Source organism: Pipistrellus kuhlii, unplaced genomic scaffold, assembly GCF_014108245.1.
Source record: "Pipistrellus kuhlii isolate mPipKuh1 unplaced genomic scaffold, mPipKuh1.p scaffold_m20_p_12, whole genome shotgun sequence".
NCBI lineage: Eukaryota > Metazoa > Chordata > Mammalia > Chiroptera > Vespertilionidae > Pipistrellus > Pipistrellus kuhlii.
Window position 1 is genome coordinate 20,586,128 of NW_023425427.1, and position 12,012 is coordinate 20,598,139.

Below are 12,012 nucleotides of genomic sequence, written 5' to 3' on the forward strand. Positions count from 1 at the left end.
AGATAAGTCCCATATGTAATTAAGTATAAGTCAAACTTAAAATACACTGCCCTAAATAATGCAGCAACCTTGCATCTCTGTCCAGCTTGATCTTTTCTTGACATGCCTCTTTTGAAACATATGCTTCCACCTTATGAAATATCTGTAGATGCCCCAATGACACTGGGCCACACCTCCTTGTCCTTGCACAGGTCATCCCTCAGTCTGGAATGTTGACTTGGGCATGTCACTGGTATAGGAGGTTGCATAATGCCTCCATGCAGGTGTCCACATCTTAATCCCTGAAACATGGGAATATGTTACTTTACATGGGAAGATTATTCAAGATTATCAGAGTGGGCCAAATGTCATGCCAAACAAGGGGACTTTCAAGAGAGGGGCAGGAGGATCAAGAAGAGATGCTATGCTGCTGGCTTTGAAGATGGGAGAAGAGGCCACAAGCCAAAAAAATGTGGGCAGCCTCTAAAGTAGGGGTGTCGAACTCAATCAGAGAAGGGGCCAAAATCTAAAATCCAGCCTAAATCTCGGGCCGAATGGTTTACTGAACAGTCATAAACTGTCATTGTGATGGAAATGCAGCGGAGTGCAGTGATGACAGCGCAGTGCGGGCCACATTGCAAGGCCTGGCGGGACGGATTTGGCCCGCGGGCCTTGTGTTTGACACATGTGCAAGGCTGGAAGAGGCAAGGAAACAAATTCTGTCCTACAACTTACAGAAGGATCCAGCCTTGTTGACATCTTTTCTTCAGTTTAGTAAAACTGGCTTTCAGTGTCTACTAGGATGGTGAGAGAACATTTGTGCTGTTTTAAGCCACTGACTTTGTGGTAATTTGTTACAGCAGCAATAGGAAACCAATACTCGTGACTGACACCTGGCAATGCTCCAGGACTGGGCTCAAACCTCACCTTTCTGAGAAGTATTCCCTGACCCTCTCATTGCTGTTAAAACCCCTGTTATAACCTGCTCCCAGCCTAGGTTGAATGACCCTCATAGGTATAAACTCATACTTAATTTCTGTCAGATCACTGGCCACAGTACATTCTAAGTGCATGTTTACTTGCTTATCTCTGGAATAGATGGTGAACTCCTTGGCCCAGGGATGGTGCCTTCCATATCTGCATTGCCAGCACTGGGCATAGTGCCAGGCACATGGCAAGTATTCAGGAGACAAGACATTTCCTAGGCATGCTCTTAGGATTAATTCCCGTGGGGGAAATTGGGCAGAGGGTGAAGTTGAGCTACGATATAGTCTCAACAAGCCTTATCTGGCCCTAAAGGACGACCCTTCAGAGTTCTCCTGAGTTGGGCTAATACTGCTGAGCCATTATAACCCATTATCAATCAGTCATAAGATGGGGGTCACTCTAGTAAGGGAGTGTGACTGTGAGAGGATTTGCTGAGCCCTCACAAGAAACTGGCCACTGAGAACTGTCTGTTTCAGGTGGTTCATCATTGAGTCACCTCAGGATGAGTTTGTAATATTCAATTTCCATGCCTGAGGCACCCATGAATAGCCAGGGCCTGGCTCACAGCAGCCACGTGGAAACACAAGGATGGCAGGGAAAGCAACAAGATCACAAAGTCTTTTCTGCTATCATCTTCACAGAATAAAGCATTTTCACTAACTCCTTTGGCAGGATTTGAAGCTTTCTCCCCAATGGTGACCAGCCCAAGGCAAGAGAGCAGCAGTGCTCCTGATCCTGCCACCATTTCCCTCCTGAAAGCCCTTGAACCCTGCAATGTTTTCTAAGATAACAATGTTTTCTCAGACTGCTCTGAGTCACTGAGAGAGCTTATTTGTAAGGCCTTGTTGTGTCTTTAATAGTGAAATGGAGGAGGTGACTGGACCCATTTAGACCATTATCACAGGGCATGAACAAATTCTGCGTGTAATCTTTCTTCTCAAGCTATGTAGTGGTGATTCAAATTCTGAAGTGTGTGTGTGTGTGTGTGTGTGTGTGTGTGTGTGTGTGAGAGAGAGAGAGAGAGAGAGAGAGAGAGAGAGAGAGAGAGAGAGAGAGAGAGAATGCAGGATGGTAGAGAGGTAGACTGGGAGAGAGTAGACAGAAAACAGAATTTTCCTTGTGGGGGAGGCACCAAACTGATAGAGTTAACAAGCATATAATATTTCCATTTCCCAAAAGCGAACTACTATGAGAAGAGTCTTACTTCAATTTCAAAAGCTGTGCTTCGGTAACATTTTCAGATTTAAGAGAGAAGATTTCACTATTCATGGGGCAAATGCATTTAACAAACTTGGCAATCTCATTCCATGTGCCCATCCATTTTTGCATGCTGGATCCTTTCTCTAAATTATGATTCAATTCTATTTTAAGAGATTTAGAAAATATGGCAGCACCAAGTTGGGCAAAATCATCTTCTGAATTTGGCACTCTAAGGAAAGAATTTTTCTAAGGTGGAACCATAGCCAGACAGCAATCAGAAGTTGAAAAAATTCTGCTATCAGCCCTATTTATAAAAGCCATCTCTGTTTCAGTACCATGCCTGATTGTCATTTTACTCAATTAAGGGAGCCTTGGCTGGTACTTGGAGTCCCTTGGCAATGGACAGGAGGTGGCAGCTTCCCTCCCTGCTAATTCCCTCCACTTAAGTTTCATTTTGACAGGCATGTTTGCCTCATCATTGATCATTACTGTTTTCTTACTCCCAGTGTCTGCTTTGTAACTTCATTTCTTTTTATTCCTCGTGAATTCCCTGAAACTCCACAGCTGCCATCCTTTCTGAACACAGTCTCAAGGGAGAGGTCTCATCCAGAGCTAAAGTGAGTTTACTGCCTGGAGTACACATTGATTCAGAGTTGGAAGAATGAATTAGTATGAAATTAACTTCAACACAGAACTGAGAAGTTACTGAAGTAAAACAGAAGAAAGGAAGATTAACTTTCATCTGAAATGCTTCAGCAAAATAATAAAGCTAACAAGAAACTATTGATAGTAGGATAGGCAAGAGAGCTTATTTGAAATCATTGTGTTTCTGGATGTGGTAGGACATGAAAAATGATTATGCATTTCAAAATGTAGGTGGTTTAGGAGACACAAGTTAAAATAGAGGTGGTGTCCTTTTCTTTTTAATGATCTTATGTTCTTCTCTAATACTTTTTAGAGATCATAAGATGAGTCAAGGAAAAAGACTTTTTAAAAGGAGATTATCATGGCAAGATCTCACTATGCCCAAGTCCACCACCATGCCTAAAACATAAATGTCAATGAGTAAACTCCCAGATGAGGCAACCAAGATGCATGAGAATGTTAATATGCCTAAGTTCTTCTGGGTCAGGATAATTGGGTCAAGACCTAGTGCTTCTGATATCTTCTAGAGCAAAACAAAAGCCACATGTAGATAGTGATAATTTTAAATATGGCTGATCCAAATTGACAAGTTCTGTGAGTTAAAATACAGACTGGATTTTGAAAACTTGGTGTCAATAAATATCTCATTAATATTTTTATATTAACATGTTGAAGTAACAATATTTAGATATGTTGGGTTAAATAAAATATATTAAAAATTAGTCTTACCTGTTTTTCCATTTTTATTGTGCATATTAAATTTGAAAAAATACATACAAATGTGGCTTGCATTTGTGGCTCACATTATATTTCTCTTGGATAGTATCATTCTATAAAAGCCACCTCAATAGGCTATTCATGCATCAACCTGCTTCTTGGGAATGTTGGGAAACAATGCTAGACTGAAATAGAAATAAGATAGATACCCTTCTTAGAAGATTCTTAGAGGTAAATAAAGCTAAGTATTTAGAGTGATAGTCAAAATACTGCATGATTCTTTTAACTTTTGGGTATCCTTTAAAGAAAGATAGAGGAAGCTTTTAACAGATTCTTATAAAAGTGAACCTCAAAAGAGTAATTTTAATAAATTCAGAAATAGGAGAGCTTGATAAAAATAAAATATTATAAATTAAAGAGAGTACAATGGGTAACTCCCCCACATTCCTATTATACAAATGTAAAAATGAATTAAATGATTGTAAAAAAAAATAAGAATGATCACAAATACTCAGACTGTGCTCACTGTGTATTAAAAAATAATACTTTGTTTTTACATCAACTCAGTCATATATAGCTGGCTTTTGCAAGGACTTTAATTATGTACCAGTGACATCCTGAAATACAAGGTTCATAGCCACAGTGTTGATTTCTGCTACATTTATTATCATAGCAGTGCTGACTCTAATGGTTCAGATCTAAGAAATTGACCATCCAGTGAGAAACATGAAGCCAAGCTTTAATTCACATATTTTAAAATACTTTTAATAATTTGGGGGATAAAATGGATGGTTTATGTGTGCATATTATAATATATCAAGTTGCATGTTATAAATGCTTTGGAAGGTATGGATCTAACTAATAGAGAGATATTGACTCAAAAGAGTGAATGGGAAGTTGGCCTCCAATGCAGAAAATGGCAAGATATTTACAGGCTTCAAATATGCCAGCATACATTTGTCTGAATCAATTTCACCAGCTACACAGGAGCTGGTAGAGATGTAGACTGTGACTTGATTACAAGTTGGGTTATCATGTTCAAGTCACTTAAAAAGCAGCACAACTACCACAATTCATATGTCCCAGAAATACAGAGGGGTGAGTGAATTCTCCAGCTATGTATGGTGCCAGATGAGTCTTCCTTAGAGTGAAATGCACTCTTTTGGTTTTAGCATTAATGAAAAGATAGGGATAAACTGGAGATAAGCCAGAAAAGAGGGTCAACAAGACAAAAAACAGATCTCACATCAAAGGTTAAAAGTTGAACTTACTGGGACTTAGTGACTGGAGCCTACCTGATTCAAGTGCAGGATGGATTCTTATAAGGAAACATTGTTCTCCACTCTACAGTACCTGTGACCAGGCACATGCATGCACACACACACACCAGGAAGAATGCACTTACACCAAAGATCAACAAAAATCAATTAAGCAATGCCTGGACCATAAAGATGATTAAGTCTTTTAACAGGCCACTATTAACAGTTCTACAATTTCTATTCCTAGAGACATGTAAAGATGGAATTGATAGTGCTTTCTTCAATATTATGCCCTGTTAAGGTATACAAACAATTTTTTAGGGAAACACTGACAAATGTTCTTTTAAATGCACTAATCTTGTTACCATCCATTTCCATTTTGCAGAAACAAGGATTTCACATGCCAATGTAAACACAGAAGTTGAGGGGAAGCACAAGAATGGGAGGAATGAGAGAGAGCCTTCACATTAACTGGGATGTGAGTATGGATATGATGACTGTCACACACACACAAAAATAGGAAACAAAAGGAAAATAGCCATTTGTCTTAGAAATGAACTTGCCTGGGTAGAGCACTTGAATTGATGAATACCTGATGCACTTTCCTATTTAAGAATAATTTCACTATTCCAAAATTGGAGATATTGAGTTTTCCTTTTGAAGACTTTCTTTTGTTCTTAAGCATATTCTGAGATAACTGGCTCTAGTTACTTCTTTCCCAAAGGTGGCCCCATCTGTGCCATAGGACCACCTTGGGTGGTTAGACCACAGGTATAACACTAAGTGAAATAACTAGGCCCATAGTATTTTCCTTCTTGATGAATCTGAATGTGACTAATAGAGGCCATGTGAGCAACAATTGGCATGGAAGCAGCAGTCATATGTTAGAGAACAGTAGAGGCAAGAGACAGCTGCACTACATTAGCAGGGAAGCCTAGAGGACATTCCCTGATGGCTCTTACTGTGAGAGTAAAGAAGAGACAGTCATGGGACTATCTCAAATCCTGAGTGAACTTTTGGATCCCAACTATTCTAGTCATAATGACTCCTAGCTGCCCTGCAGATCCTATTTACTTTTGGCTATAGCATGTCTAATATCCATTTGGAAACCAGTACCCTCCATTTAGTCATGTGTGTTGGATAGCATTGACCCAATCTTCCATTTTCAGGAATATGCATGTGTATTGGGCCTGGATAATCAGAATATTCTATTGCCTTGGTCATAGGGCCAGGGAACACAACTAAAGGCAAGCCAATAAGAGTCAGCCTGTGGACTTTCGCATAATTGTTGGGAAAGAAGAGCTCTCTTTGGGGTTTCTAGGATGGTAGGATCTAAGCAGAGACATTACTGCCAAGTGTTTACCGTAGTGTCAGAAGAGCCTGCCTGAGAATGCAGTCAATATAAAGGAAAGTAGAGGCAAGATAGATAGATAGATAATTGATTCCCTGGATCTTGTAATGCTGGGAGCTAGGATAACAGTAACATGGTTTTCCAGTAGCATGAGAAATAAATTCTCTTTTCTGCTTTAGCCAGCTTGAGTTGGTTTCCTGTCAGCATTATATTATTCTTCTTATTAAAGTTTATTATGATGTTTTGATGAAGCCAAAGCCCTCACTCCAGGATCCAGTTTTCCTTATTCCCATTTATTCCCTTGAATTACATTTTTACTTGGAAAACATAAAAAGTATCTCTTACACACAAATGAGCACAACTAACATTCTTCTTTATATTACTTGATAAATCGTATTATGTTGAATTTTCTCGATTTGGTTTACCAGGGCATGTGTAAAATTTAATAAATAAAAGTGGGATGCACAATGTGCACTAAAGTGATGAGGAGGCCTGAGTTTTAGTCCTAGGGCTGACATTAAATGACCTCATTCAAGCTGTGTGACTTTGGGTGGGTCATTTATCTTCTCTGGGTTCCTGTTTTCTCATTGGCACAATATAGGAGTTAAGCTAAATGATATCAATAACAGTTCTATGTATCTGTATTCAATGATTTCTAAAATGATTCTTCATTAGATTACATTATTCTTTACAGTTCCTCCCCCAGTTATAAATATTTATGATGATCCATAGCTCATTAAATCATTTCCTTACCTAGAAATGTCAACTGCCAACTCTTTACTTTTTTTATAGTCCATCCATCCATCCATCCATCCATCCATCCATCCATCCATCTATCCCTTCATTTATTTAACAAGCATTTACTGCATGTTACTACATATTAGGCTATATGCTCAAAGACATGGGTCTAACACTCAAGAATATACCACTCTAGTGGAAGAAACAGATATTCATGTCATTGATAAATGAACCCATGAATACATATATAATGAATAACATTGACAAATACTATAAAGGACAAGTATAGATGGCTTAATGGCATATAATAGGGAGGTATGACCTTAATAGGGGAGTAGGCAAGGGGACATCTTCCCTAGAGCAGCATCTTGAACTGAGAGCTGATGGATTAGTGGGAGTCATGTGGGCTGGTTTGGGCCCTTCAGGCATGGAATGGCAGCAACAAGCTGGATGGTATTTGTGGCTGCCTTGTGGTAATGTGCCAGAGGGTTTACCCATCAACTTTTCCAAAACCCTTGGTGAAGATAATCATCAATATTCCCTGTGTTGACAAACACAAAAAGCAAAAATGCTAATTTAGATCCCAAAGAAAGTGCCTGCTGAACTTAGATTTCTCTATTTCTCATCTTATGTAGCACCTTTCCTTCACTTTAACTTATACCTCGAGGGAGTCACTAGACACTCTTTTTTAATTTATTGAACAGGAGAGCAAGGTTATATGTATGATTTCTATGGTCTTTTTGATATTAGGCATTTGATGTTTCTAGAAATACACCTGAGTTAGTGGGGAGGGTGAGAAGAGGCCATCAATCCATCAGCACTTGTGGCTATATTTAAAAAACAAAAATCAGCATGCATACATAATATAAAAAATGTTATAGGAATTGTAGCTATTGAAATGGAGGATAGATAGAGCCAAAATAGTTAATGCATTCAATGTAAAAACAAAACAAAACAAAACAAAACACAAAAAAACAAAAAACAAAAAAAAACCTACAGTGAAGCGTTTTCTTGGCAGTTGAGGTATTTAAAGGCAAAGTAACTCATTTTGATCATAGACTAGTTTCTCAGCTTCTCATCCTATGTGTTCTCCAATTATCATTCAGTGTAAAAGGAGAAATGATTGATAAATCCATTTCACTAAAAAAAAGCACCCAAAAGGTCATCCAAAAATATCAAGAAAAGGGCAACCCAGTAGAATTGAAAAAAGCAATGGGAGAGGCAATCCTCCATGTGCCCTTGAGTGGCCTGCACATGCCTCAGGATCCCTTCCATCTTACACTGGTTCCTGTGGACCCCTCGAGCTCTTAAGCCAGTTGGAGTAAGTCACACCAGAATTTCCAGGAACCTGACATCTGTCAGTCTGAATGCAAAGGTTAGATTCCAGCCAGCTCCTTCTAGAGAAGAAAAAAGGACAATAGCTATTTCTTAGCATACATAATCAATGCTGCAGGGGTTGCTAGGCAACAGGCAGAAAGGCTTCAAACATCCCTGGGTATCTCCAATGGAGGAAGAGCAGCTCTGGCAGCCACTCCTCAGAGGTGACAGGCTGTGCAGACTCTGGAAGCTGTGACCAGTTTGTTTCATTCCTTAGAAAAATCCCTTTATTCTGGTCAGGACTGAACCATGGCTCATTAGATAATCTATGAGGTGTCCAATGGGCCCACAGCCCTAAAAATTAGCAGGTCAGGGTGGCGAGAAGCAGCTCCAGGAAAGGTCCATGTGTTATTTCAATCCAGTTCATCTTGGAGTCTATGGGAGATCTGACTTGTTCTTTGTATGGCTGCAGCCTCTGGATTCCAGAAGTTAAAACAAGCATCTCCTCGGAAGCCTGTAGTCATTCCAGCAAACAGAGGCAAAGCCTCTGATTTCAACAAATATGCACATTCAAGGTCAGAGATGAGACTTTTTAGGTGTGAGACCTTGAAGTTGGAATGAATTTTCAAGCTGTAGGCATGTTGTCCCCTCTACTTGAGATAATAGTTTCATTTGAATTTCAAGAAGGAGACTAGCAAAGTGAATGAGTCAGGATTTGATAAAGGGGCAAATCCATTTTGTTTTGTTTTATATAGCAGTAATGATGAAAGAATAAACATTCTTCATAGGTCATTAATTTTTTTGTTTGTTTGTTATTAATATATTTTATTGATTTTTTTACAGAGAGGAAGGGAGAGGGATAGAGAGTTAGAAACATCGATGAGAGAGAAACATTGATCAGCTGCCTCCTGCACAGCCCCTACTGGGGATGTGCCCACAATCAAAGTTCCTGCCCTTGACGGGAATCGAACCGCAGGCGACGCTCTATCCACTGAGCCAAACTGGTTAGGGCCAAAGGTCATTAATTTGTAAACACTTATTTGGCAAAGCCAAGTAGTGTATGAGGTCAAGGTTCTGGGGTTGGGTCACAGGTAGAATTAGGGCTCTGATGGGGATGGGAGATATGCCAGGTAGAAACATGCCGTGGCAGGACAGCTGGCTACACTGCAGTCACTGGTTAATCTTTCGTCATTACTAGCCCAAGCTCTGATGTCCTATCTTAGCATGTGCTTTGGAGGAAATATATTATATGAGTTTAGGGTACCATCCTTAAGGACTTTGCAAGAAGTACTGAGAAGCAGGCACAGAATAAGGAATGATATGAAGATGAAGAGCAATACCAAATAATTTTGTGTTTCTGTCTCTATATTAGCTAAGGTCTCTCAGCTACTCGTCCACTGTCACCTAAGATTCCCTGATCTCCCAGGATTTTTTCACCTTCAAAGCCTCTCACCTTATGAGCCCATGAAGTGAATTCAGAGTCTGAAGGCCCGACTTAGCCCTCTTGTGGCTCCCAAATAAGAGTGGGAACCATGAGCCAGAACATAAACCCACGTTCTTCAGTCCCCTTGTCTATCACACATGGCTGGGTCAGAATTAGATGTTCCCTAAGCTTCTTTCAGTTCTAACATTTGATCAGTGTATGAATCTATAAAAATAGAGGCACCTTTTGGTCTTATTTATCCAAAGGGAAAAAAAGATAGCAGAAGAAAGCAAAGACTGCAGATTTAATGCTGCAAAATGTTCTGAAAAATTTGTACTTAAAAAAATAACAAACTTTTTTACTATCAATAAATGAGAGAAAAAAGGAATGAATCACAGCAACAGAGATTAAACATCCTAAAGTCACTACAGGATTCTTACTTTACACCTTGACCCATTTAACCTCAGTTTTCCCCTCCCTTCCCCTTCCCTCCCTTCCCCCCTTCCTCTCCCCCCCTTCCCCCTCCTCTCCTCTCCTCTCCTCTCCTCTCCTCTCCTCTCCTCTCCTCTCCTCTCCTCTCCTCTCCTCTCCTCTCCTCTTCTCTCCTCTCCTCTCCTCTCCTCTCCTCTCCTCTCTCCTTTCCTCACCTCTCCTCTCCTTCCCACTGTCTCAACAATTCCATTTGCCTTTCTTAGTGAGATAATATTTACTCAATAGCTATTACATTTTCCATCCTTAGAAAGGTCTGACTTTTATTTACCCCAATGTGCAGGTTTAAGGAGCCTTTCCTGAGAATCTAGGGGTGCTGATGCCACTAGGGTTACTTACTTTTGATAATGAGAAAAGCAAGCCCACAGTTTGCATTTTGATGGACTTTAACAGAAACAGTGTTTAGTCTGCAAAATGGGTAAGTTCAAGAATAATTTCCTCTCTCCTCATTTACCCATTACATTTATGCTGAATCATTTTAATGCTAAGTATAACAGTAATGGAATACACATTTGATTTTTTAAAAATCAAATTGACCTTCTATCACTAGTAAACAAATGCCATTTGTATAAATATTCTGAATTTGGCATTAACAAAGAAACAAAAAACCAAAATTCAATCATCTTATATTAAGCTAAAGAATTGCATTTTATTACATTAGCCATGTCCATATTCATTTGCCACTTAATTTAGTTTATAAATAGATGCCTCTTTTAAATGTTTTACAAATGTTATTCAATACCATGGTGGTGTTTTGTTTTGTTTTTCACTAGCATTTTGACAATGCATATGTAAAGGATTTACAGATTCTTTGTGTTATTTTTATTACTTCTTGTGTTTTCCAGAGCTCAGTGGAAATTTTATCCCCTTTAGTAATGTCTACTTACTGAAGACCAGATCTCCTTTCTGAGTTTCTGAGAAAATGGCTATGATAAAGGACTTTCGAGCTTCTTTATTTTAGTAAAACCTGAATCTGCTAGGGTGGCAGAATCCACCAGAAATGCCATCCACCCCAGGATAAAGTCACCCATGTACTACATAAAACCCTGGGGCCTGGGGAACAGTTGGGAGGGATGAGGTATAACAGAAGATGTCAGTGGAGCAGAGGCTGAGAAAGGGAGTGAACTTCATAGTCTCCCTTCCAGAACCTCCAAGTGAGAACATGTGTAGCTGAGCTGGGCACAAGCTCCAAGCAATGTGTGGTGCGGGGGGGGGGGGGGGGGGGGGGGGGGGGTTGGCTGAGTCTTCAAGCCTTAGCTGGTTGATTTCTGTCTGAAATTTAGTTATAATTGACTTGAAAGAGTAGCTCAGAGCTAGTTACAGCCTTTTTAGGTGCCCCTAAAAAGAACCTAGGACATTTGGATGTGCCCCAAATATCCTTCCCACTATCCATTTAGTTAAAAGAGTTTGATCACATCCTTCATAGCAGACATCATTTGCTCCTGAATTGGCCCTAAAATAAAAAATACACATTACTGAAACCATGGATAACAAGACATTCTGGAGTGTTCTCTTACCTTCACAGCCACCAAGATCTTGTCTTGCTCAGGACAGAGGTTATAGCACTCAGCTAGGAACACTTTTCCAAAGGCCCCTTCTCCTAGCTCCCTTTTCAGAACAATGTTATGTCGCTTGATGTGCTGAACAACTGTAAAACAAAGACAGAACGGAAACTGGAATCAAAGCACACAGAGGGGAGGCAGAGGGTGGGGAGTCTCAGGGCCCATGTCCGGGCTCTTCTCTGCACAAAGCAAAGCAGAGGAGAAGCCCAATGTCCACCCTCACAGTTGGCTTGTTCTCCAGAGCTCATTTATTGTCCTTGATAGAAGGAAAGTAGGGATGTAGCTGTTGGCTGCAGAAGGTCATTAATGGACTATATTGGCTAGGAAAGGGGAGAAATGAGAAAG

At 39.9% G+C, this 12,012-nt stretch overlaps 1 protein-coding gene across 3 annotated transcripts in view; it reads right to left on the reverse strand.

The window, feature by feature from the left end:
* The window catches only part of NTRK2 (neurotrophic receptor tyrosine kinase 2), a 307,987-nt gene that overhangs the window by 67,047 nt on the left and 228,928 nt on the right, over window positions 1-12,012 (reverse strand). For all 3 annotated transcript variants that reach the window (XM_036433649.2, XM_036433647.2, XM_045580081.1), the window contains one exon: window positions 11,623-11,753. In XM_036433649.2, coding sequence (XP_036289542.1) covers window positions 11,623-11,753 — 131 coding nt within the window. The remainder of the gene's footprint in view (window positions 1-11,622; window positions 11,754-12,012) is intronic.